We start from the raw sequence: 24,113 nt of genomic DNA, 5'->3' as shown, positions 1-24,113 counted from the left end.
TGAAGCTATCCTCCACACAGACTTTTTTACGAGGCCTGTGAGTGACTCAGATTCCCTGTCTGGGTGTCTGTGGCTGTTCTACCGCATGTCCCGGGACTCCTGCTCATCGGTGAAGGCTTCATTAGCCGGGGATGGGAGGTGGCAGCAGAGAGAGAACAGCTGTTTAGCTAACCACTTGCATTGTTAGCCAGCCTTCTCCGTATGCCTAACTGCCTAAATCCGTCCCCTAGCTGCTAATAGAATGCTCATTAGGAGAGGGGAGGGAGACTCGATGGGAAACAGCGCCACTCTGCTGCAGCCCTACCAGCTCCTACAACTCCTCCTCTCCCTCTGGTCTCTATTAAAGCACTGTATAAAATAAACCCTCCCTCTGTGAATATACCCACCTTTACCTGTCACCCTGACCACCTGGGAAAGACAGGGTGTGTATGGATACCTGGGTTCTCCTCTGAGCCAATCGCCAACCTCTGTGATTCCAAAACATGGTAGATCCAAAACAATCCCAGAGGAAAGTCGGATGACACCTCCTGCTTCAAACCATGAGGACAGAAGGGGTTAGTTTGGTGTGTAGGTTTTCTTTTTTCTTTTTGCAAATTTCCCCAAGCGGTACGGTTTTAAATTATTCAAACACTGTAGATTGTGCCGCCGTAATTTGTCAGTAACCCAAAAGCACCAGTCTATTTCTCCGTGTCAAAACCGTTGAAGCTGGAGGAGGAGGGAAAGCTGCGACATCAGAGCTGGCACTGTGAATATCTGATGGTGTTCATGGGAACAGCTACAGATCAGAGCCAGAAACACTGCACCCCCGTCACAGCCAAAACACATCCCTGGCTGAAAGATGGTGGCCCGTGTTTGATCAAAATCCAAACGGGAAAACATGTTACCATGGAGGTACTTCATTGAATAAACACAGGCCATTCGCTAACATTCCCCGTGCAGAAATGCAGGCAAACAAAGTGCACAGCGACATGGGGAGGGGGACAATGTGTGGTAGAACTGATATGCTCCAAGCTATTTACAGTAAATGATAGCAACTGTAGATTCTGCTGTCATGTGGAAATGTAGTAGGGGAGTAGTGTACACAGAATACCAATTATTCTCACCATATTGGCCAAATATAGGACGACCATGATAATGAGACAATGCTCCCTTTTGACTGTTTGTTGATAAATACTTTTTTGTAAGATAAGAAGCACTCTGAATGAGACAAGGTGGGCAGATTTATATCTTAAATCTTTTAAATTAAGGTTTGTTAATGATTAGACGAACTGTCAGAGATTCCATATTGTTATTTGCCGATTGTGGGCAATGTTGCAAATCAATCAGCGGGAATGTTTTCTGTCAAACTGGATTTTCTTTCATAATTTTTGCCTCAAATGTGATGAAGTGCTGGGACTTGTCAGTTATTTATTTCGCTACATTTGCCTACAGACATTCCTGTCTGGCTATTTCACTCCAAAACACTTTCTTAGTATATTTTTTCTTCTACTACATCACAATAAAAATCAATATGACAGTTAAAAATGACATAAACAGTGATACTGGATTTCATCCATATGGACATATTTCATAAAAATAAAATAGAGTATACCTGCGAAAATACATTCAAATAAGGTGATTACATATTTAATTAAACGGCATTATCATGAAAAACAAGATGACAGTTGGTATTGACAAAACAATCCCAACTCTAGGTCCACTAACTAGCTTTTTCCTGGAGCTCAAAAGTCGTTTCTCACCAGTGCAATGCAAAAACGGGGTGCGGGAATTCAGAAAATAAAAAAGCATAATGACGGCGATATTTTTATGACATCAGTTGGAAGAAAGGATTTTATTTGTCAAAATTACAAGGAAATCCGCTGTTATCGAGGTCCTTCCGATTATCTTTTCTTGTTCAAGTCTCAAATGTCCCATAGGGGCGTTGCAAGCATTCAATAAACCACAACATTTATTTTACAAATATAATTTTTTGGACGAAATCTGTGCTTTAATCAACAGATGGAGTTCAATCTGTTTTCACAGAGATGGATCCTTGTACTTTGTACCTGTCATTTGGTTGAAAGCAGCCGAAAAAGCAACTTAGTGGACATTACGGTGGGATTGTTTTGTCAGATTTCCTATTAGAGTAATAGTATCCTTAATTTAATTATGTGTTTATTAACCGTCATCAGTGCTCAGTTAATGGAGTTTATTCAGATATTTTCCCGCCTAACTAATGCTTTTTTTTTTCTCCACCAAGAGAAGACGAAGGGAGAGACACAGATGGACATCAGTTTTTCACACTGTCTTATATTTAGGCTAGTATGCTAATAGAAAATCAACATCAACATGATACCACTCCAATTCCAGTTGTACGTCATTCAGTTCGTTGTTGTCAAACTTTTTTATTTCATATTGAAAAGATGTCAAACTAAATGAGATCTGTTAGCGTTGGTATGAACAGAGTTCACACTGTAATCAAATAGATCAATACATTTTCATTAGAACTGTGTGAACATCTCTGATCTAGATCCTTGTTAGATGAAAATAAACAACCTACGATACGTCTTTTTCACAGCAGACATTTTGACTTGTCACAGTTGAAAAAGCCCAGACGTTACCAATAATATTAACAATGGCTCCGTTCTATTTAAGTGTCCCGTTAAGTTGTGGCAATAAGCCAGCATGACAATAGGACCCTGAAACCAAAGCAGCCAAATGGAATTCAGTCATTCATTTTATGATGTACACCTGTGATGATTTTCCTCCTGTTTCATGTCAATGTGTCCTCTATGAAAAAAAGCCTGTTGCAATAAATTGTCAAAACACATAGAGAACCAATATTCCCTAAATACCTATGAAAGGAAAAAAGAATAACAATCATAATAACGATCAGATCATGTAAAACCTTTTAAAGTAATTACATTTAAAGTAACATAAATTGCTGCAATCAATGTAAAAAAATAAATTGTAATATTTATACTTTAAAACCCAAAGTGAGCTCCTGCTGTTTGATGTATAGATTAATATTTCCCTCACGCTGAGGAGCTAATTTGTGTGATACAGACCAGACCTGTGTGTCATTTCTTTATGTGGTGATGGAAGCCGACAATGGCACGTTATATCATAATGGCAATAGGCTCACCAATGCCACTCTGAATGTGTGCTGGAAAAGAATGTCTGTGGGTAAGATGTGTGTCAAGTGTTGTGACGTTAGTTGCTGTTCGCTTGACATTGAGAAAGTGGAGCGTGCCAGCATGCAGCCTAACTGATAGACGAGCACACTCAGTGTCTCTCACACACACACACACACAGGCCCGTACACACATATAACTCATCTCCACAGACTCACATCAATACTGCACAAACATGTACGTACTTGCGCAAATACTTCAATACACCGGCTCAGCTCTGCACATAAGCAAACACACACACACACACACACACACAGTCCATGTGTACATGTACGTCCACATACTCTTCCACTCCAGGGGATTTCATGTGGCTACAGCTGTGTGTCTACTGGCACTGGCACTGGCACTGGCAGCAAGAGACACAACAAAGACAAGATAATATAGAGGGAGATATGGAAATCGGCAGATTGCAGTAAAAGGCATGTTACCATGGAAAAGAGGACAACAACATCAGAAAGGAACTTGTGCACTCTCTTGGACGATTGTGATTCTTTTTTTTGCTCTTTTTTTATTTTCTCTCTTCCACTGCCTACTGCCTGGTTTGAATGTAAAAGACTGATAATCTGAAGTGTGCCCGCTGAGGCGGAAAGGCAACTATTGAATGCCTTTCTTACCTCTGCGAGGCGATCGCACGGCTCAAAGTTCACCAGAATGGCAGACGTGTGTGAACGCACAAGGACCCACACAATGTGGGCCAACAGGAGGACGCTAGCTAGCTTGGGCAGTATGTTAACAAACACATACACGCACACAAATAAATAGAGAACGAGACAGCCGGGGCGAGGTCACCACAGCGAAGCTCACAGCTCTCTGCCCTTGTGTCGGGGATCTCTGCCATGTCACTCTGCGTTTTGCTCCCTGCGCCACCACTCCTCTGTAAGCAACCAACATCATTTTGTATCGAGATGGTGAAGAAACTGTCCTCCACTACCCATTTGGCCTTTTCAGAGCTTGACAGAAAGGGCCGGAGGTAAAAAAAAAAAAAAAAAAAAAAATACACTGCATTCTGTGCTGCCAAAATTGCAAATTGCTGGAGTGCTGCTGTGAAAGGGGAATGTATATAGGCCTTGTTATTAGGCGGGCTGGTCTGAAATGAGTTTGACATGGCGCCAGACATTGAGATGTTTTCTGTCACTTCGGGGGGGGTTTTTTGTGTGTAATCTAAAATTCAATATGATACATTAGTGTCCCAAATGAGTCTGTGCAATAGATATTAATTACTTGTCCATTACGGTTTGTGACACTATCAATCTGTTATCAGCTGGCTACCCCAATGACTGAAATTAACTGTCACTTCTCAATATCAGCCAAGTCATCTTCGTGCTTTATTGCCTTCATTAAAATATTCATTTCTTAAATGGTATCCTCATGAGGTCGGACGGTGTTGGTATCAAACACCTTACAAGGAACAAGAATGTGTTCAATGGCGTTGAGGAAATAATGGGAGTGCAGCCATATCGTGATTTCCTGAGGCCCATGTATATTTGATAGGGCCTGCCAGATGTGGCCTTGGATATGTGGATGTGTATCAGCAAGCAATCTCTCTCTCTGAGCTCACCGAAATTAGATTTCATCTCAGGCCCCCAGATCTAATACACAGACTTATATTTACTCACAGTTGCAGAGCGTCATAAGCCAATATGACCCTATAGAGGGGTGGCGGAGCTGCACAAAATACAGTTAAAGGAAAATGCTTTGAGCAAACTGTTCCGAAAGCCGTTGAAGCTTCTTAGCCATGAACTAGCTCAGACTGTAGTTTCTCCAATGCATTGCCAAAAGCCCTTTAACACATTTTTGTCATCGTCTTAGATTCAACAATAATCAAATTGTTGTTGAATAGGTCTGACAAATGTACTTCTGAATCTGTGGTATATCATGTATAGAAACATGTTGGTGTTAAGACGTTTAATTCAACCAAATCACACTCTGAAATCATTTCAGAGCCTTGGGTATTGAGCTCGAGAACAGCGCATATTGGATATGAAATGGTTGCATGAGTCATCCAATGCATTGAAATGCCTGTGTCTTCCTCACAATGAATGCAAAGTCACAGTTAGCATGCAGAGTGCCATTTCCTTATGCAGAGAGACTTTGCCTGCTGTGAATACTCCACTGGGACAATAGCACCCACTAAGGACTTTTGAGTCTTCTCGCTTTTTTCTTTTTTAAATTTCTCCTCCTCTCTTATCCTCCCATGACCTCCCCCTTTTTTTTCCTCCCCCCTCTCTCAGTCGGTGACACAATGAGGATAGATGTGTGCAGCCTAGTTCATCCATACGACTGTCTGTTTGTCTTGCTAAGATGTATTTTCTACTTTGTAGTGCAGATGAATGTGTAGTCAGCACGCTTTTGTTCAGAGGAGGCAGAAATGAAGACACTTTGGTCGACACGTTTTTCGTCTTTATTGCTAAAGTCAACATCTCAGCAGGCCAGCGTATTCCCTAATCAAAATAAAAAACATTTGAACAAATTGATTTAGATTAGTTCCGCAGCACATCGATGCTCAGTGGCCGAATACAGAGTTCAGATAGGCTGCACAAATAGCTCCTAATTGTTGGGATTTCCAGTCGACTTGATTTGTTCAAGTAGAATTACTGGGAGCCGCTGCTGCCAATGGACATACAGTACGACATGTCATAACCCAATTGTCTCAATGTCCACTTACAGTAAATGGCTATGGTGACTAAAGCTTCTGCCACAGTAATTGACTCAATGGGAGTTTACAGTATGAAGAATGAGGCAGGGGAGGCAGACATAGTGCTCTACAGGGATGGGCTGTTGTGACAGTGCTGCTATCCCTCAACTGTGTTTCTTTCAGCACACAGAATACAGGCCACTCATCGCACACACACACGCTCAATAAAGGCACAAACACAGCAGCCTTCCGCTGGCTGAGCAGGTAGTTCCACAGTCAGGTGCTGGGATCACATTCGGAGCGCCGTTCCATCCCGAGCCTGAGCTTCCCTCTCAATCTTTAATGCGTGCCCAAGAATGAGGGCGAGGCGAGGGCGACGCGTATCCATCCTATTTTGGTCCGCTGTTTGCATGGTGTGCCGCCTTGAATTAGACCGAGCTTGTGTGGCTTCTGGCTGCAGGGCTGTTGGCACAATGGGCAAGAGCAGGGAACAGTGGTGTCAGGCGCTGTGAGGGAGGAACACACAGAGTGTCATAGGCACAGCTAGAAGAATATGTTTACACTGTTGCAGCCCGCGCCCGGCCTGGCACGTTCATGCTTCGCACAATAGTTAATCAGCTCGGACGCTGCTGCTGATGTGACCACAGACCCTAAAAGGCTTTGGTAACAGGGGGGGCTAATAGGAAGGCCGCTATATTTTCGAGCGGGGTGCAGGAATTACAGCACATCCAGGGGAGTACTCCCCCCCCCCCCCCAACATCTCCTCTGGTTCTGCTTCATTAATGGTGGTTTAGATTAAAGGGGTTGCTGATGTTCTTGGTCAGAGAAAAAAGGTTGCTGCCTGCTAGGTGCTCTGTGTGTGTGTGGCGCCTAATGAGCTTCCTGAATTATATGAGCATGTGTTTGTGTGCATGCACACTGTTATCATTTATGTGGGTGGGTTGTATAATATACAGTACATTTATTACATGTTGGTATTTTCTGTGTAGCTACAGTGGAATTGGACTTCCCTCTAGAAACAGTCGGTATTTAGAGGATGCGCATGTGTAGCTAAGCCAAAATGTTCATGCTCTGCGTCTGCATGAACACCATGCACATTTAAATTGTTTGCCTTTGTACGTAAGCTACAATCAGATGTAAATTGGGAACATATCCTTTTCTGAACCAGACGCAAAGGCTTGTAAGCAAGTGATCTTCAGTATTGGAAGACTGTGAAAAGGGCCAGGGTAAGCAGTAAGCTTCCATCCACCTCCTACTTTTGACTGGCATGTGTGTATCCATCTCAGTTTCACCTCCTGTACCCCTACAGCTCACAGCTAATCTGTTTCTGCAAGACTTAGGCACTTAGGCCGAGATCTGTCTCTCTCCCTCTCTCTCCCTCTCTCTCTCGGTCTCTCGGTCTCTGTCACTCTTTCTTTCCTTCTGAATTCCTCTGATATCCCCCCCCCCCCCCCCCCCCAGGGGGGGTGTACACCCCTTGCGATAATTTGTCTGTCACAAATGCAGCTGCACCGTCTCCGTGGCGTTGCTTGGCCCAAAAATGAGTTTCAGCCATCCCATCTGGCTGTCACAGGCAAGATGTCGCCAAGAGTAGAAGCTTCCCATCCTTCCACATTTCATGGCTGAATTGTCATATTTGTGTGTGACTTATATCTTTGACCCGCCCCTGCTAGACATATTTTACATCTGATTTGTACTTATGGAGCTTTGCTTCCTTGAAGTGAGTGCACTCTTTGTCTTTTGCTGTCACTGCTTGCTGCATATATAAAAATGAACCAAGCGATGGGGCTGCTATACGATGCACATGGGGTGTAAAACATGGCTGCATATATTTAGAAACAACAGGAGTCAGATGTTTGCATGGTTACTAAACAGCAGCCACAATCCTCCTATGAAAACCAGCTTCTCTGGGAGCTAAAGGCACTTCCTCTCAGCGCGCTGATCTGCAATCTATTTGTGGACGCAGCAGGAGAAGAGAGAGGAAATCAGAAAACATATTTAACAACTTGTCCCATCTAATGAGATTAGCCGAGCCGCTTACACAGTCATGACATGGAGATGCACACAGATAACCCTGTAATAACTCATTATTCTTCCCATTTCCACATCGACAGCCTAGTCAAGGCTCGCTGACAGTGCGTGTTGTTGTGCGTACACAGCTATCAGGCCAATCTTGGCACTGCAGCAACGTGGAGTGAGCTCGGTGTATATACTGCTGCGAATGCCACAGCACAACGAGAGCTAGCAGTTGAAGGACACGGAGATAGGCTTCTCTGCTTTTCAGAGGCTGCAGCATTAGTGACACATGCATGAGTGCAAATGGAAAAAAATTCACCGTGCAGGCTCTCTGTTTCTCTTGGTTTGGCAGGGAGGCTGCGCGGGGAGAGGAGGACAGAAATCAATTCGGTTTGTATATGTGCAGGCGTGAGTGGTCGTGAGAATGCACAGATAACGTCCCAAAAAATACAGGAAACAGCTGAAGAATTAGTAAATGCAGTAAAGGGCATTTTGTTGCCATGATTTAAGTGCACATACGATCGATAATGATAGAAAATTGTTCATTGATTTCCTCCTTCCCTTGTTGAAACTTTTCCATCTTGTAGTTTTTCCTCATACAATTCAAGTGTCGTGACTTGTATGTCTTATATGCTGAATATTCTGCATGACTCTGTCAGTCACCAAATGTCAACTACAGAAAGGAGAACCTGCTAGCACCCTGCAATTAAACACACTTTACCAGCAAATTACTTACAGTGCAGTAAAAGCTGCCCTTGCTTTCATTTAAGTGTCATAAGACGTTTTTTTCTCTGGCAGTAAGTGAATGGGTTCATGCCCATTCACGCTGATGAATAAGTCGGTGGGCACCAAAACTGGATCACATAGGATTTTCAAATAAATAGCATTGTTATCCTACGAAGAGTACCGGATCCAATTTGGCATATTTGGACAATACAACACAGAAGGACCAAAAAGTTTCGACAATCACAGAAGGGTATTGGAATTTTCTATTACAATTTATATTTACAGCGACCGACGACATGCACTAATCTGAAATGTCCTGATGCAGATAGGTAAACCCCCGCCCGCCGACGCCAATTTCTAGGCTGAAAATACATGCTGAGAATTAGTCAACAGGTGTGGTGTGCATGCCTCTGATTAGCAGCCAGATTGATGAGGTCAAGGAGGAGCAGTGGCCCTATTGTGCTGTGCGTGCAGACCGAGGGAGGCCGGCGTGCGCGCGATGATGATGCCTGGAGTGTGTGGTATTGACCAGTGGATGTCATGTCGTGATTAGTAGGAGGTATCACACTCACTGGGCTCAGATACACATCGATCCTGCAAGCTGGGTACAGCCTGTCAGTGGGGTCATTTTTATCCTCCTCTCCTCTCCTACCCTCCCCTTTTGCCTCCTGCTACTTTCCATTTTCTATCCTCTCCCGTACTCATACCTTCATCTCTTCCTCTCTCATCCCATCCTTTCTTTGTCTTTTATTCCCCCCTCTCATCTGTCTCTCCTCTGTTCTGCTTTCCCGTTCCCTCCCTCTTCCCTCCATCCACCCCCATGGATCAAACTCTTTATCTGGCCTAAGCCACAGCCTGCAGGCAAGCAGGCTGTCTCTACAGAGGCTGGAGCAGAAGACCGACAGCTTCAAACAACATTATATAGGGCTGGCATGAAGCATGTCTCACACTGATGGCCCCTCAGACACTCTATATGGACATGATGTAACATGAGCAGGGCAGTCCTTCTGTTTTGAAGCCCACTGCTCTTCACTTGTAGATTGCTTCAACACCTCCTGTGGATGGAAGACAGACTTAAGTTTTCTAGGAATTAGGCAACAGTCGCTTTTGTGCTCTGATCCATGCAAAACAAAACAGTCAGTTTCTGGGATGAAGATGCATTTTCTCTGGCAGCTATCCTTTTGGATCATTTGTTATGAAATCAGTCTAGTGGAAATCTGGTTCAGAGGAAACATGTGAAGCCAGGTAACAAGAACAGTCATAAAAGAGCAAGACAACAAATCGTGCACACGATGAATCACAAGTAGTGAGTCCTATTTGGGCCGCTTTATGTCATTTTTCATTTTTAATTCAAACAAGTACAGCAAATAACAGCCTTGCTCGGATTAAAGCTCACGCACACACACACTGCCTGGATTCTTTTGTGCTTTAATTTACAGTATATCCCTGTGGCCCGAGGCAATCCAGGAAGTGTATTCAAAGGCACTACTGTCTCAGAAAGCAGAGCATTGCCCTTTTGCTGATTCCATCAGCGCGTTCGTTGGTTTTGAAGTCGACGAGTTTGATGTTGGGCGTTAATTTTTATGAAACAGAAAAACTATGTAGGTGTTGTTTCAGGGCTGCCAGACCAATGTGAAATTACCCATGGACTAATGCATGATCACACCAAAGGCACTTGTGTTTAAGTGGATGCAGCCTGTGGTACTGTAAGCTGTAGTCATGGAGACAGCAGCTTTAACCCTGTGTTATGAGACTGCAAATGGCCAGGGATGTATAATTAGGCAAAATGTATAAGTGTTCATCTCCCAGCGGGCTTAAAATATTTCAGGTTGGATTAAAAGTACTTCATATTTATAATTTAGATTAAAAAAAAACACTGTGGATTGAGTTAAGAAAGAATGGGGGAAAAACAGCAGTGACAAAGAGAAAATAAAGAAGAGTGAAATGAAGCAACAGAGGCAGAGCAACATTCATTGAGTGTGTCCAACTGAGCGCTAGCCTAGTTTCACTGTAGACGGAGAGAAATGTTTGCAACAGAGGGAGCTCTGCACGGGTCCACGGGTCTGTGGAGATTTGCTTACAGTGAAGTGATGGTGGAGGTAAGATGGCTCAGAGGATTCAGGCTCTGCTGAACGCAAGCTTATGTCTAATAATCAGCAGGGAGGGACTCAGCATGGTCCCTCGGAAAAGAGACACGGAGAGTGAGATGGAGAGAGACAGAAAAACAGAGCAGAGGAAGGATTGAAAGGCGAGGAAAAGGCATGTACAAGATCTAGGAGGAGTTGTAGGGGGGAAGAAAAGAGAAAGACGTGTCCCTGTGGCCACGTTATTTCTCTCTTGCGATGGCTTTTATGTGTCCGAGAAGAATTCCGATAAGATTTTGCTGCTTTGCATATTTTCTATCCTGTTACCTCTTAAAGTCATGTGGAATGCTGTCAAGAAAATGAGTCACTGACCTATAAAATGAAACTTGACCGATCCAAACTTTCAAGGTCATCTGATAGACGTCTTTGTGCAGTTGTTTTGTTTTTTTGTTTTTTCATGCGGATGACATTGTTGAGGTTGTAGTGGGGTTTCTGCAGCGTGCATTTTTTACAGGCACATTTATTTCCGGGCCAGACTGATAAAACTCACCGCTGATGCCTCAGTGATTTTTGCCAGCTGTTCCGGATTACAAAGTATAGTCATTTACGGCGCTTACTGGCATCATCACCAACAGAACATCCTTGTCCATTAACACGGACTGAACACTCTCACATGCCCATAGTTGCCATGTAATACTTTAGCAGTGATCCAGCCACGTCCTGTTACTCTCTCTCCACTGGTGCGGCATTGGCTTGTTTATATCAGCAATTCATCCATATTGCTGTTGTCAAAACATGGCCTCAACTTGTGTTTGTTTGAGCTTGTGTGTGTTTGTGTGGATTGTGGCTCTCTAACCTATGCGGCGGTCGTCATACCCTCAAGGTCAAGCTTTTTTTTCTTTCTCCTATCAGCTGTGAATTATCTCCGCAGGCAAATTGGCCAATCCAGGGCTGAACTGCATGCCCATTTAACGGGTGTCTAGTGAGAGGGCAGCGCAGTCGAGGTCGGCAAACCGCAGCACAGAGGCGGCTGCGGAGTGACGCGACAGCATTTTAGCAAGGATCCAATGAGTGATTACCTCGGAGCGCCGCTCATAATTCAGCGTGACCTCAATCTGCCAGCAACACTATGGTTTGATGGATCTGCTCGCAGTTTGGGTGTCGGATTCTCGCATGTCAAACACAGGCAGATAATGATAGGGGGCTATCTGTTGCTTTTACAGGGTGAAATATGCAAGATATGAATGTGACACACATGTTGCGTCATGCCCTTTCTGTTTAATTTTTTCGCGATGTGAGTAGATACTGAATACAAAACAATGTCCCAAACGGTTAACCCTAATCATGATGATGCCTGTCGTCTGTCGGTCCATTCATCATCTCCGTTTCTTATCGATCAACGTCAGCATAAATACACGTGCATGCACACACGTGCACTCACAGACACACATGTACACCTCCCAGTGTGGATAATTAGTGGATTCCCTCAGTGGGTGAGAGAGCCTGCGCTCTTCTCTCCTCTCTCCCTGACCTTCCCCTGTGAGCTTCCTACCACAGTGGGGCTCATCACACACAGCTCTAATGCATATTCATCGGTCCGGTGACAGCTCATGTGCGCTGGATTTATGTTTCTCTACAAACAATTGTAAAGCCTCAGTCACTCGTCCTCCATTTCATCAACCAAAGCAGGAGATAAATCTAACGTTGTCAACCTGGCTGCAGCCTCCTCCTTCAGACAAGCCCAGTTGCATTCAAGCCGCTCTCCTCAATTATGGCAAAGGGATTTGATATACATATGTCTGTCAAAATCGCTTTGCCAATCACAGGATTCTGCTGGCAAACGTTTTCCTAGAGCAACTTTCTGATCAAAGACATTTAGAAAGTGCCTGTGGCCTGTCTGTCGGCATTGGAATTCTGGACGGACTCCCTGCACCATGACTGGCTCTGTTTGCACAGCGCAATCTTGAGTTGAGATGTGAAGCGAGGCAATACCACTAAAGAGCGAGGGGAGGAGGAGAGGAGGAGGAGAGGGGAGGGATTGCAGGATTAAGCCCCAGCCCCCCTCTCTGCCTCCGAGCGGCCATCTTTCATCTCGCGGCTGCCCCTCTAATGCTTTCAAGTGGGTGAAACCCTCGACATCTGCTTCCGCTCCCTGGGACACGGCACAGGCCACCGTCCTGCAGAGACGCACAACCACAGGACGTCTCGAAGGTCAGCGTCCTGGCAAGGCCACAGAGAGCTGACGAGCTCACGTAGAAAGATGCAGAAACACAAAAACACACATTTCTTTCATTGCATTTAAATCAAAAACTTATATTAGGACATGTTGTGAAATCTTCGCTGCCAACAGCTGCCGCATTCAGATCCAAACTCATTGTTCAAATACACAAATTGTGGCTTATACCAGTAAACACACTCACCACAGAAACATTTCACAGTTCACTCACCCAGACACATTAATTCTACTTACTACTTGCGAACAAATAAATGTAAATAGCTCTGTAAATAAACGCTTCATCTTCGCCAAGAAGAAATAAGCCCCCCGCCGCCTCTGATTAAGACTACCAAAGTGATATATCTGGCACTTAAGTCTGCTGTTTACCTCATAAACACAAAGACTTCAACACCGCCACCCACGCTGATGCTGAAATATCACAAACCGAGTCTGCGTGCCTGTATATTTCTCTGCTAGTCTTTGTGGCTTAAATGTGTGATCTTCTATTGAATTTTTCTCTTTTTTTTTTTTTTTTTTATGTCTGTGTGCCATTTCTGGAGCATTTCATCTGCTGTGGCTTTCAATATCATGAGTTCAGTGGTATTCCATGACTCTGGCAGTGAAACCGCCATGAGCGATAAAGTGGCATGGTGAAGTGGCCTCTGATTTTCTTTGAGATTGGTAAAACAGCACTCGTGATTTTGAAAACCCGGGAGGACGGATGAGTGGGGCTGTCAAACAGAGACTGCGAGGCATCAACGACAATGTGGAGGAGGGCCCCGAGACAAAGAGGATGCCATGTCACCTTCACTCTACTGTCTGTAAGGCAGAAGGAGGATTCTTTTTTCAAAGGGGAAGCAATTCAATTATTTCTAAGGAAATTATGTTTGTTGTTAGGGATCTGTTCCTTGTGGTGAAAAGTCATTGAAGATTTCCTTCATACTGCCCTGCGACTAAAATGTAATTTCATTTGATTAGTAGGTTTGTTTACCTTCGTCTCTGAACCCCCTCCACCCCCCCTTTGAAGCCCACCCATGCACAAACACCAAGCTCCTATGTAGATTCACATAATGAATGGTCTGTTGACTCTGAGTGCAACATAAGTCTATTTATGTATATCAGATGCAGGAAACCGTGGTTATTCTGCTTAGCTTCTGTCATTGTGTGCCACTATGTTGCACTGTTGTGAATGTGTGCAGCTCCGTTCCTTCTGCTTATGTAGCGAGTAGGAGTCCAGTTTTATTTATAGCAATCCACCCACAAACTGTAGAATTTAGTGATCTTTCAGGTAAAAAAGACTTTTAACTTGCGAGAGGCATAACTGATGCAGAGGTACTGTGTGTGTGTGTATGTAATGACTGCAAAAGGGAGCATCTGTGTCTATAATTGTAGTGTTTGAGGTTCATCCAATTCAAGCTACCTTGAAAAGTACATTAACAGGGGGGATGGCATGTGTGCAGGGTTTATAGACGAAATCTTCCTGCATTTCTGCATTTCATACAAGGAAATTACTTGATTTTTTTGGTACGGTATAGTCCATCCTCTATTTGCAACAAAACCCATTGAGCCACATTGGCAGCATCTGCTCCTGACAAACATGCAGGGATTAATATCGAGAGAGCCTATAGAGATGGATGGAAGAAGGGAAGATGACAGACAGAGTACTGATTCCCTTCTCTGTCTGCGAGCTGTCAGAGAGACCAGGCCATCTGCACAGTCATTATCACAGCCACGATTCCATTATTGTTCTGTGTGGCAACAAGGACTTGTTCTGTCTGGCCTCTGTTATTCTTATCAACTGTGTAGCTGACAGACGCCTTTTGATCATGGCAGCAACAAAATTAACAATCATGTAGTATAGCACATAACTGAATTATCCTCCGTAGTAGTGACACACTGAACATCATCCTGTCTCTTCTTCCTGTGTCCTTGTGCAGGTCTGTTCCACAGAGCCATCATTCAGAGCGGGTCAGCCCTCTCCAGCTGGGCGGTGAACTACCAGCCGGTCAAGTATACACGTCTCCTGTCGGAGAAGGTGGGCTGTAATGTCCTGGACACCTTAGATATGGTGGACTGTCTGAGGAAGAAGAGCTCCAGGGAGCTGGTGGAGCAGGACATACAACCAGCGAGGTACCACGTGGCCTTTGGACCTGTAATCGATGGGGATGTTATCCCTGACGACCCCGAGATCCTGATGGAGCAGGGCGAGTTCCTCAACTACGACATCATGCTGGGGGTCAACCAGGGCGAAGGGCTGCGGTTTGTGGAGAACGTGGTGGATTCAGAGGATGGCGTGTCTGGAAATGACTTTGACTTCTCAGTGTCAGACTTTGTGGACAGTCTGTACGGGTACCCGGAGGGCAAGGACACGTTGAGGGAGACCATTAAGTTCATGTATACCGACTGGGCAGACAGAGACAATCCAGAGACCAGGCGCAAGACGCTGGTGGCTCTGTTCACCGACCACCAGTGGGTGGAGCCTTCGGTGGTGACGGCTGATCTCCACGCTCGCTACGGCTCACCCACCTACTTCTACGCCTTTTACCACCACTGCCAGAGCCTGATGAAGCCCGCCTGGTCAGACTCCGCCCACGGGGACGAGGTGCCCTATGTTTTCGGAATTCCTATGATTGGTCCCACTGACCTTTTCCCCTGTAATTTCTCGAAGAATGATGTCATGCTCAGTGCTGTGGTCATGACCTATTGGACCAACTTTGCCAAGACTGGGTGAGTACATTTTTTCATCAGTTATCCTAACTGGTATTGATACCGATACTGCTTATCGGTATCAATACTTATTGGTAATCTTATCAATAATCCTCCTTCATTTTAATAGGATTCAAATGTGTAACTAGACGCAACAGTGTTCAGTATACTTTTAATAGTCCATCAGGAGGAAGAGAAAATTGTGAGATCGATGGCTGGTACTAAGGGTGTAACAATCCATCAATCTGGATCAATGTAGCGGGGTTAACGAGCGGGGTTAGCGGCATAATATGAGTGAGTGTGTGGTCGGCAAAGACAGAGAAAGAGAATATTTGTGTGACCGTGAGTATCAGTAATGTTATAGCTGTGAACATAGCAGTGCATTGGGTACAGTTTAATTGTTGGTGAATAAATGCTACAACTCCTCAACTCCGAGGCCAGTGACTTCTGCCCAGGCTCACTTAAGGTGGGATGACCATTAAGGTGGACAGCTGTACTTATTTTAGTGACAAGCCTCTCACCAACATTAACCAGCAACCAGACCTCCAAAACAGGTATATACAGTATGTATTGAATCAGGGGCAGTGGGCTGGCTGCAGTGATGGTGGAGCTGCAGTTGCTTTGGTGAATATATATGTTATTTCAGTCCTCACGATGGTAACACAACCATGATGGAGTTGCGCAATGCAAAAGACCATCGTCATTAGCAGATGGCTACATGCCAGGAAAAAATGATTTAACGGTAGTCTAACTGAAAATGTCGATTGAATGAATGACATTCAAAGACTGTTAGCCATACTGACTGCTGAAGGATCATTACAGTGTTATGAATCTGAGCAATCAGGAACCAATCAATACCAATTTAAGACCTGTTATCACTATCCATCCCTAATACCAATTTATTTTATTTTTATCTTGGGTCTAATAATAGTTGTAACAAAACTTATTCACACATAGTTTGTCTTTTAAATTACTTTTAACAGCATTACCTTCAATTTAGTAAAACCATTGATCACACAATTACAAACTTCTTATAAATAGAAGTCACGGAGAGAAATTCTATCTCAGTCCTATTAAAAGGATGTCTGTGCTACAGAAGAGAAGCTGCAGGAAAAACGAAGGTCTACAATGGATGGTATTGGACAGAAAAGGCATTTTTCAACATGTATTTTTTTCAGAGATGTTTTTTGCCTGGACTTCCTGGGTCCTAGTCTGAAAACCTGAGACATATTGAATCTGAGGAAGATAAAATGTTCCTCCAGAGTGTGTGCTATTTGTGCTTGGCTGCCTGTTTGGGTTGAGTATGTGTGCACGGCTGCCTGCCCTTCTGTATCCTTCTGTGTGCATGTGTGTGCTTGTGTGTGTATTTGGCTGGAAATACTATCTATGCTCTATTACACCAAGGCTCAAAAGACACAGAGACTTATCAGGGAGACATATCAAACTCTTGCCCTCAGTGGTATCGATTCCCTCACCGTGGACCCAGTCGATCACCCGTGCCCTGGGTGAGTCCCGCTCCCCACAATGCTCACTTTCACCCCCACCCATCACAATGCCTGGCCATTTTGTATGACTACTTGTAATCATTTCTTACAACGGAAATTTAATTTGACATTCCCCGTTACCAGAGAGGTATTGATCCCACCCTGAATGGGAGGCACCCTGAAATCTTGTTCTGTTTTTTTTATCTGTCTCTATATCATCCGCTGTCCAATCAGGTGGCATTTACATCTGTCTGATAGGCTGAGCCCCGTGCCGCCGGCTCTGCTAGTTCCTTGAACTGCTAATGGCAGACTAGTGCAGATGGACTGATGTCGGCACCTCAAGGAAAGCACTGAGGTCCATCAGTGATGCTGGGACTAAACAGCTGTCTCCTCTGCCTGCCAGGCAACCATCTTGTGTCAACACATACAAGGCTGCAATTTGTACATACAGATTTCTTACTCGTCCTTTCAAGAATATTATCTGCTGTTTAAAGAAGAGCGAGTGTGTTTAGTTTGAATGAGAAACGTTGAGGCCTCAAGGTAACAATGCACGGTGCTTAACTTGGATCTTGCGACATCAGTGAAATTTATACTAATGGATGATGACAGACAGCCTGCCTGTCTTACCCACAACCATTCAGACTCAACACAATGCCATGAGCAGAAAGCCTTTCGTAACCCTGACCTGGCCTTCAACCTGGCAAGTATCAAAAGTCAAAAAACAAAGCACTTTCACTCCTGACCCTATGGCTGCATCCACACTAATACGTTTAAAAAGAAAAAAAACGATTTGGTCAGCACACGTCTCACTTGTTTCCTGTTTTGTTGTTGTCTGTTCTCACACTCGTTGCTCTGTCGGATGGCTGAAGTCTCTGTTGCACTGGAGAGCATTCATGCATTTGTTCCTTTACAGTTTCTGTATGGACTTCACAATAGTTCTGCGTTTTGTGTCCATCACCCTCCTCAAAGCCGCAAAACCGTGACTTCAAACGTCCGCTCTGTAGGGCTGATAATGCCGCTGGACATGCCTCTCGCTAATCGCTCCAGTAATAGCTTGCTTGCTCCACATGTCGGCAGTGGGAGAATTATAAAATGCAGACTTTAACTGCACAACAGCTGCTAGTATAGACAAGGTCAGCAATGCCTATAATCCGTGATCTATGTTGAATTAACCACTGGTCGTCAATCAAGGCTGTTGTTTTTTGTTTTCTTCCAGAAAAGGGTCATGTGATAGGGGCGTGACGAATCAGGGAAGAACACGTCGTGACTGCTAAGACCCAATCAAGTAGCGAACGCGGGTGTCTACGTCATCATTTTAAAAATTCATGCGGTTACGCCTGTCCACACAACTGCTTCGTTTTCGGTGCTCTAAAACTCCATATTAGTGTGGACACTCAAAGTAAACGAAGCAAAAGATATGCATTTTAAAATGGAAACGTAGTAGTGTGGATGCAGCCTATGTCAGTTTTGTAGATTTCCACGTCACTGATTTATTGAGACAAAAGAAACAAAGTTGTGAGAGAGTAAAGTGGTTCTAGACCTCACCATGTAAAGGGTAGTATCCACACTCTGGTGTGTCGCCTTGGCATAATTCCAGACTGGGGGATTACATGCAGACCACAATTAGGCACTGAGATGGTAAAGAGACTGGGATTAGATTCCAGGATAATAGAAAACCCAGCCATGCTGCTCCAAAGGGTCATTTTACCCAAGCCCAAGTATAGGAATCTACCATCAACGCCTCGGGTGTGGGGGGGGGGGGGTTGAGGATGTGAGATATTTCTCATAGATTCTGAAGTTCATCTTCCTCATTTAGACCACACTAGGGGATATAGATCTCTCCCCCAACACCACCCAACCCAGTCTGGCTCGAGAGGACTTAAGACACAGTTGAATTCCCTTGCCTTCGCAGACCGTCCAACAACCATCTTCCCTATATCTGTAAAGCAGCTCTCGCTCCCCTTCCAGATGTTCGTAATGAACTGACCCAGATTGCACTTCCTGCCCCCTCTCTAAATCGGCTGTAGAAACATGTGTGACATGATGTTGAGACACTTGGACTGCATGTCAACAGTGTATATCATAGCAGCGTTGCCCCCAAAGCTCTTCCTGTCCCGGGCTCTCATATGTCATCTTTACAGGGCAAATCCCTGCCCATGCACTTTTTTTTTTTTCCTCCATCAGTGTCAGTGAAGCATAAAAGCATACAGAGAGTGCATGCTGTCAAATCTTCTTAGCGTGCGTGTGAGTGCGATTGTGAGAGTGTGTGTTTACAGTACGAGAGTTCGGGATGTTTCAGAAGCCGGGGATTTACTCAGCTCAGAGTTATTTTTCTGGCTGTAACATTTGTTTTACTATTGACAGGCAAAAATTGCCTGCGCTTTATTGCCACAGCAACTTCTTCTGAACAGTTTCTCCGAAAGTTTTGCAGCAAGTCCACATACTGCGACTTCCACACCCTCTGGAACACAAATGCAAGCACAGCAGCGCGACTATACACAAAAACACTGGCAGAACACTTCAAAACAGACAAAGTGATGAAAGCCCCAGAAAAGATCAATCATTATATATCATTAGTGCCGTAAATATGTTGGTCCGTCTTCCCACTACTTGTTTTTTGTCTCTTCCTGCTGGCTGGCGCTCATTTCCCCTGTTCTGTGTGTGAGCTGTGCCACATGCTGCGCACGGCCTTGCTAGGTAGTTAAAGAGCAGAGCGCTGTCATGTGTTGAATATTTTTCCTCATTCTCCTCCATCCCGCTCTCTTTCATTAATCTATACCAAAAAAAAAGAAAGTCTACTCATGTTTTACGTTTACAACATGAGCTAAAATATGCAGTATGGATTGCTTTGTCTTTAGTGACAACGGCTGTCGACCAAACAAATGTAGATAGAAGTAACTACAGCGTGTCTGCAGTGCAGTTAAACAGCCAGCTCTTTGATTTACAATACTGCTAGTTGATGTTTTTTGGTCTCCTCCCGCTTGTCAATCAGACACCCCTCCTCTGTCGGGTTAACAATGCATACATCAACTATTTTTCCCGTTTGACCTCATTCACGCACTCCTTTTTTTTACCCCAGCTGTCTAGCAGTTACATCACTCATCCCTGATCCCCCTCCTTGTCCTTTCTCCAGATTATCCCCTGTTCCCTCCAGCTTCCTTCGTTAGGACCGACTCAACCTGTACCAGGAGTCTGTGAATGCTCGGCATTGAGGAACAGCACAGCCACCTAGCTACTCCATTAAATAGGCACTCACTTGATGGGAGATTTGTAGCCAATACCCTGATTTGCATTAGAGAAGGTAAGGAAGTGGTGTGGCTTGTTAAGGGGCCTGGTTGCCATTGATCGGTGTCCATGCTGTGAGCTGTATGTAATGAGGGCGGCAGGGGAGGAGGAGAAAAGGAAGTAGATCTGCATGTGTATGTTGCTGTCAGATTAAAATGGGGATCTATCCTAAATGTAAGTGAAATGCTAAAATCATTAGAAGGTAGAGGTAGAAAGCTGCTAATTGGTTTAAACAGGGAGAATGGGGATGCAAGGAAGGTGTGGGAGGTGTTTTGGTGGCTGCCACTCATCTAATCAAACAAATCAATAGCATCCATAATAAGGAGTGGTCCGAGAGATGTGTCCTCCAAGACTTCGGCACGCCCCAAAGTCACAGCGCCTCGCCCTGCATCACTTAGCCTGCTGAACCGGAGGCTGCCATTAAATATGAACCACGCATCAGTCAGCCCTCCGCCCCAGCGTGCAGCCACATGAAGGGTAAAAGAGCACAGCCTGGTAATTTGCCCGCTCAGTGCTGAAGTTGCCCCCTACACTGAGCCGAGACCAAGTCTACAAAGAGAATTACAAAGAGTGTATTTATTAAAGATTTACACCGAATGCAGCGAGAGGTGTTGGGAACCTTCTGTTGGAGTTGAAAATTACAATTAGCTGCTTATTTTGTGTTACCTGGTAAATTGATAAACAACTTCAGGGGATTAATTTGTTTCACAACAGTAACAACAATAATTTTAAAAAAAATTCAAAAACAGGCTTCAACTTCGCATATTTTAGCAGCTACGCAAAATGAGCATCAGTGCCGCTGAATTAATGCATTTTCCTTGTTTTATATTGGGAGCTATAGCTGCAGATTCAGAGACCCTGAGTGTAGGGGAAATAGATTCTTGTCTTTTGCCTTGGGGCACCTAAACGTGTCTTTTCAGATTTGGTGATGGCTAGGTCTATGATCATTCAAGCGCTTCAAATTACATCAGGATGAGAAGGGGAAGGAGGTACATGGGAAATGAAAAAAGAAAGAAAATGATATTCATTCTTCCCCCTTATCTACCTTATACATCAGTGCGTGAAGATGGGGCTTAGAATAGGTAATGAGCTCAGGCCCCCGTCCTGCCACATGTTTGGGTAGAGCTGGGAGTCGTGTCTGTCATCCAGGTGCTGCAGCATCCTATAGAAGAGCAGTTTAACACCTACAGAAGCCTTGTTTTTTTTTCTCATATCAGCCTGGAGAGGCTCGTCATCGTCACTGCAGGACATGTACTGTTTCGTGAAATGTGACGTGTCTTGTGTTCAAGTGCAGCGCTTGTGTGGCCCCAGAGGTCATCAAACCATGATGCGTCACAAATACAAACACACAAACAGGTACACAAGCTGACAGACAGGAGATGAAGAGCACACACACAATGAAAAGCACACACATAAACTCCCAGTCAATCACAGATACAAACACATGGGAGCACTTACACACGCAAGGCAGGCCAAGGTTAGCGGGGGTCAGCAGGTCATCGCGAGTGGGGGGGGGGACTGAGGAGGCGACGAAGGCGATGGTTTATAGTACCGCAGTCATATGAACACATCAGAGGAAATCCAAAAGGCCATTAAAACGCCTGCTTTTATGGGTGTAATAATCCCTCTCCTCTGCCTGGGAGTCCAGCCATAGCTCCAATGACCATCCAGATTAAGTGGGAGGTCTGACAGGAGGCAAGCTATCAGCTAATGCAGGGGAGCTCTGAGAGCCCAGCAGGACCACAAACATCACATAATGCCAGGGCTGTTCATACAAGTCTCAGCGAGGCGTTTGCTACAGAGCTGAACACATACAGCGAGCTCGGGGAAGTGCTTTGACAGCAACGCAGTGTTCAGCGTTTTATCCCGGTTGAAATATTTGAATGTGAAATTATGACCAGCAGGTTCGAATGGCAGCTGTAATTTGAGGCTATTCAGGCACCTCAAACGAACAGGCAACACAAATGCAGCCTTTTATTTTGTAATTGTACCCTTGACACACCTCTTCTTTTCAGCTTGCAGCTTAAGATAATGTTCAATAAGTGTTTTCACTTCTTTGTTTTTTTTTGTTTTTTTAATCTCCAACAAAAACTGTGCAGTGACTTCTAAAAGTCTTCAGCCCATCAAGATCAGCAGACTGCTGATATCTTATCTCCGAGCTTATCTTTCCGGCTGATTTAGTTCTATTTTGTTCCGTCGGTATGTCTGAGTGTTCAGCTGCGACCAGTTGACGTCATAGTCAGAACATTGTTTGAAAGTAATAAGAGCACAGAGCCCAAACTATGAAGCTCAATGTAGAGATTAAGACACTCTGCACAGTTTCGGTATCACAGCTTCAACCTTTCCTTATTTATTTATTTATTTATTATCTACAAAGCGTGCACACAATAATATCTTGTGCAGCTTATAATTCATCGTGCGTCACATTGTGGCTGTTGCAAAGAAAGTCTGTGGGCTTTGCTGTTGTTTTGTTTTTAATTATGTAGAAAGTTCATCATGTTATTTTGTCCTCACATGCAAACAAGGGAGAGACAAATTAAGACCTGTAAGATGTCTGTAAGGTTTCTAGATCATCAGCTCCACTCTGGCATTATTCATCATACAACTATTGTATTGGATCATATTGAACAGTTAAAAGCTGAACCACCTACAATTTCCGCCACCTACAGAAAACGTCAGCAATGATTGCATCTCCGTTTTTTCAACGTTCAGATGGGAAACGCAGCAGCGCAGCACTCAGGAACCATTATAAAGTGGATCTGACTACAGCGCATCACACAGCGCCCAGTAAGCCTCAGTACAAATGCAGCAGGGTAACCTGGTATCTCTCACCACATTGAGCAGCAGAGATCACTCTCTCTCTCCACAGCTCAGGGCAGGACTTCAAAGCCAGCATGCAGCCCAGAGTTGAGCAGCGGTGGTAGAAATTGTTCAAAGGAATGTAGCCTGTTTACTATTGACTTTGCAACAATTACCCAAGCATATGTGTGTGTAATTAGATAAGGCAGCCAGTTGTTCTCTAATGCGGCAAATCAAATTAACTAAAGATGCCACATTGATTTCTTTGTGTTCCCTAAATTATTCATCTTCACTTGCTCTGAACCAGCCAGCCACCAAAGAGCTTTTCTAACTCCTCCACACCACCGCTCCTTTGCTCCCTGCACACACTGATTGTTTTGTGAGATCCATCCATGTACCTTTTCAATATTTTTGCTCTAACAATTGGGCAAATAGACCCTCCTGAAAAGAGAGCATTTGCAGTGTTTCGGAAATGCCCAGAATTCCCATTAACTGAGATTGCTCTGACCCCCATCATTGTTGTCATGTGCGTGTATGTATACTTGTGTGACAAAAAGAGAGGGGGAGAATATTTGCATTCCGTGTGTGTGTGTGTGTGTGTGTGTGTGTGTGTGCGCGTGCGTGCGTGTGTGCGTGTGTGTGTGTGACAGGATGCACAAGACCGCTGTGAAAATGCATGAAGCACGCAGGCTGCAGACAACCACGTCTCAGGCTGCTCCATTGACGTCCTGTTCTCTGGCATGTTGCACACGGGGAGATCAATATGACCTTACCTCCACCACCCACTCCTTTGAAACTTAATTACAGATATTCAGCTACAAAGTCATCATAGCCTAGCTGTCAATATTCATTGGGGATCATTACGGGCCTAATAAAAGTGGTTATTTACGGGCTGCTCTGCTGACACCGGCCCAGGTCCAGAGATTCCGCTCCAGCCATCTCAATTTGTTTTACCTATTTTCTCTCTCTCTCTCTCTCTCTCTCTCTCTC

General features: G+C 44.5%; 1 protein-coding gene across 4 annotated transcripts in view; it reads left to right on the top strand.

Moving 5' to 3' along the window:
- The window catches only part of nlgn3a (neuroligin 3a), a 91,162-nt gene that overhangs the window by 64,072 nt on the left and 2,977 nt on the right, over positions 1–24,113 (top strand). For all 4 annotated transcript variants that reach the window (XM_031857777.1, XM_031857774.1, XM_031857776.1 and 1 more), the window contains one exon: positions 14,787–15,576. In XM_031857777.1, the coding sequence (XP_031713637.1) occupies positions 14,787–15,576 (790 nt within the window). The remainder of the gene's footprint in view (positions 1–14,786; positions 15,577–24,113) is intronic.

The sequence above is a fragment of the Anarrhichthys ocellatus genome, unplaced genomic scaffold, assembly GCF_004355925.1.
Source record: "Anarrhichthys ocellatus isolate YVR2014 unplaced genomic scaffold, GSC_Weel_1.0 scaffold19, whole genome shotgun sequence".
Taxonomy (NCBI): Eukaryota; Metazoa; Chordata; class Actinopteri; order Perciformes; family Anarhichadidae; genus Anarrhichthys; species Anarrhichthys ocellatus.
This window is presented reverse-complemented; position numbering and strand designations above follow the sequence as displayed.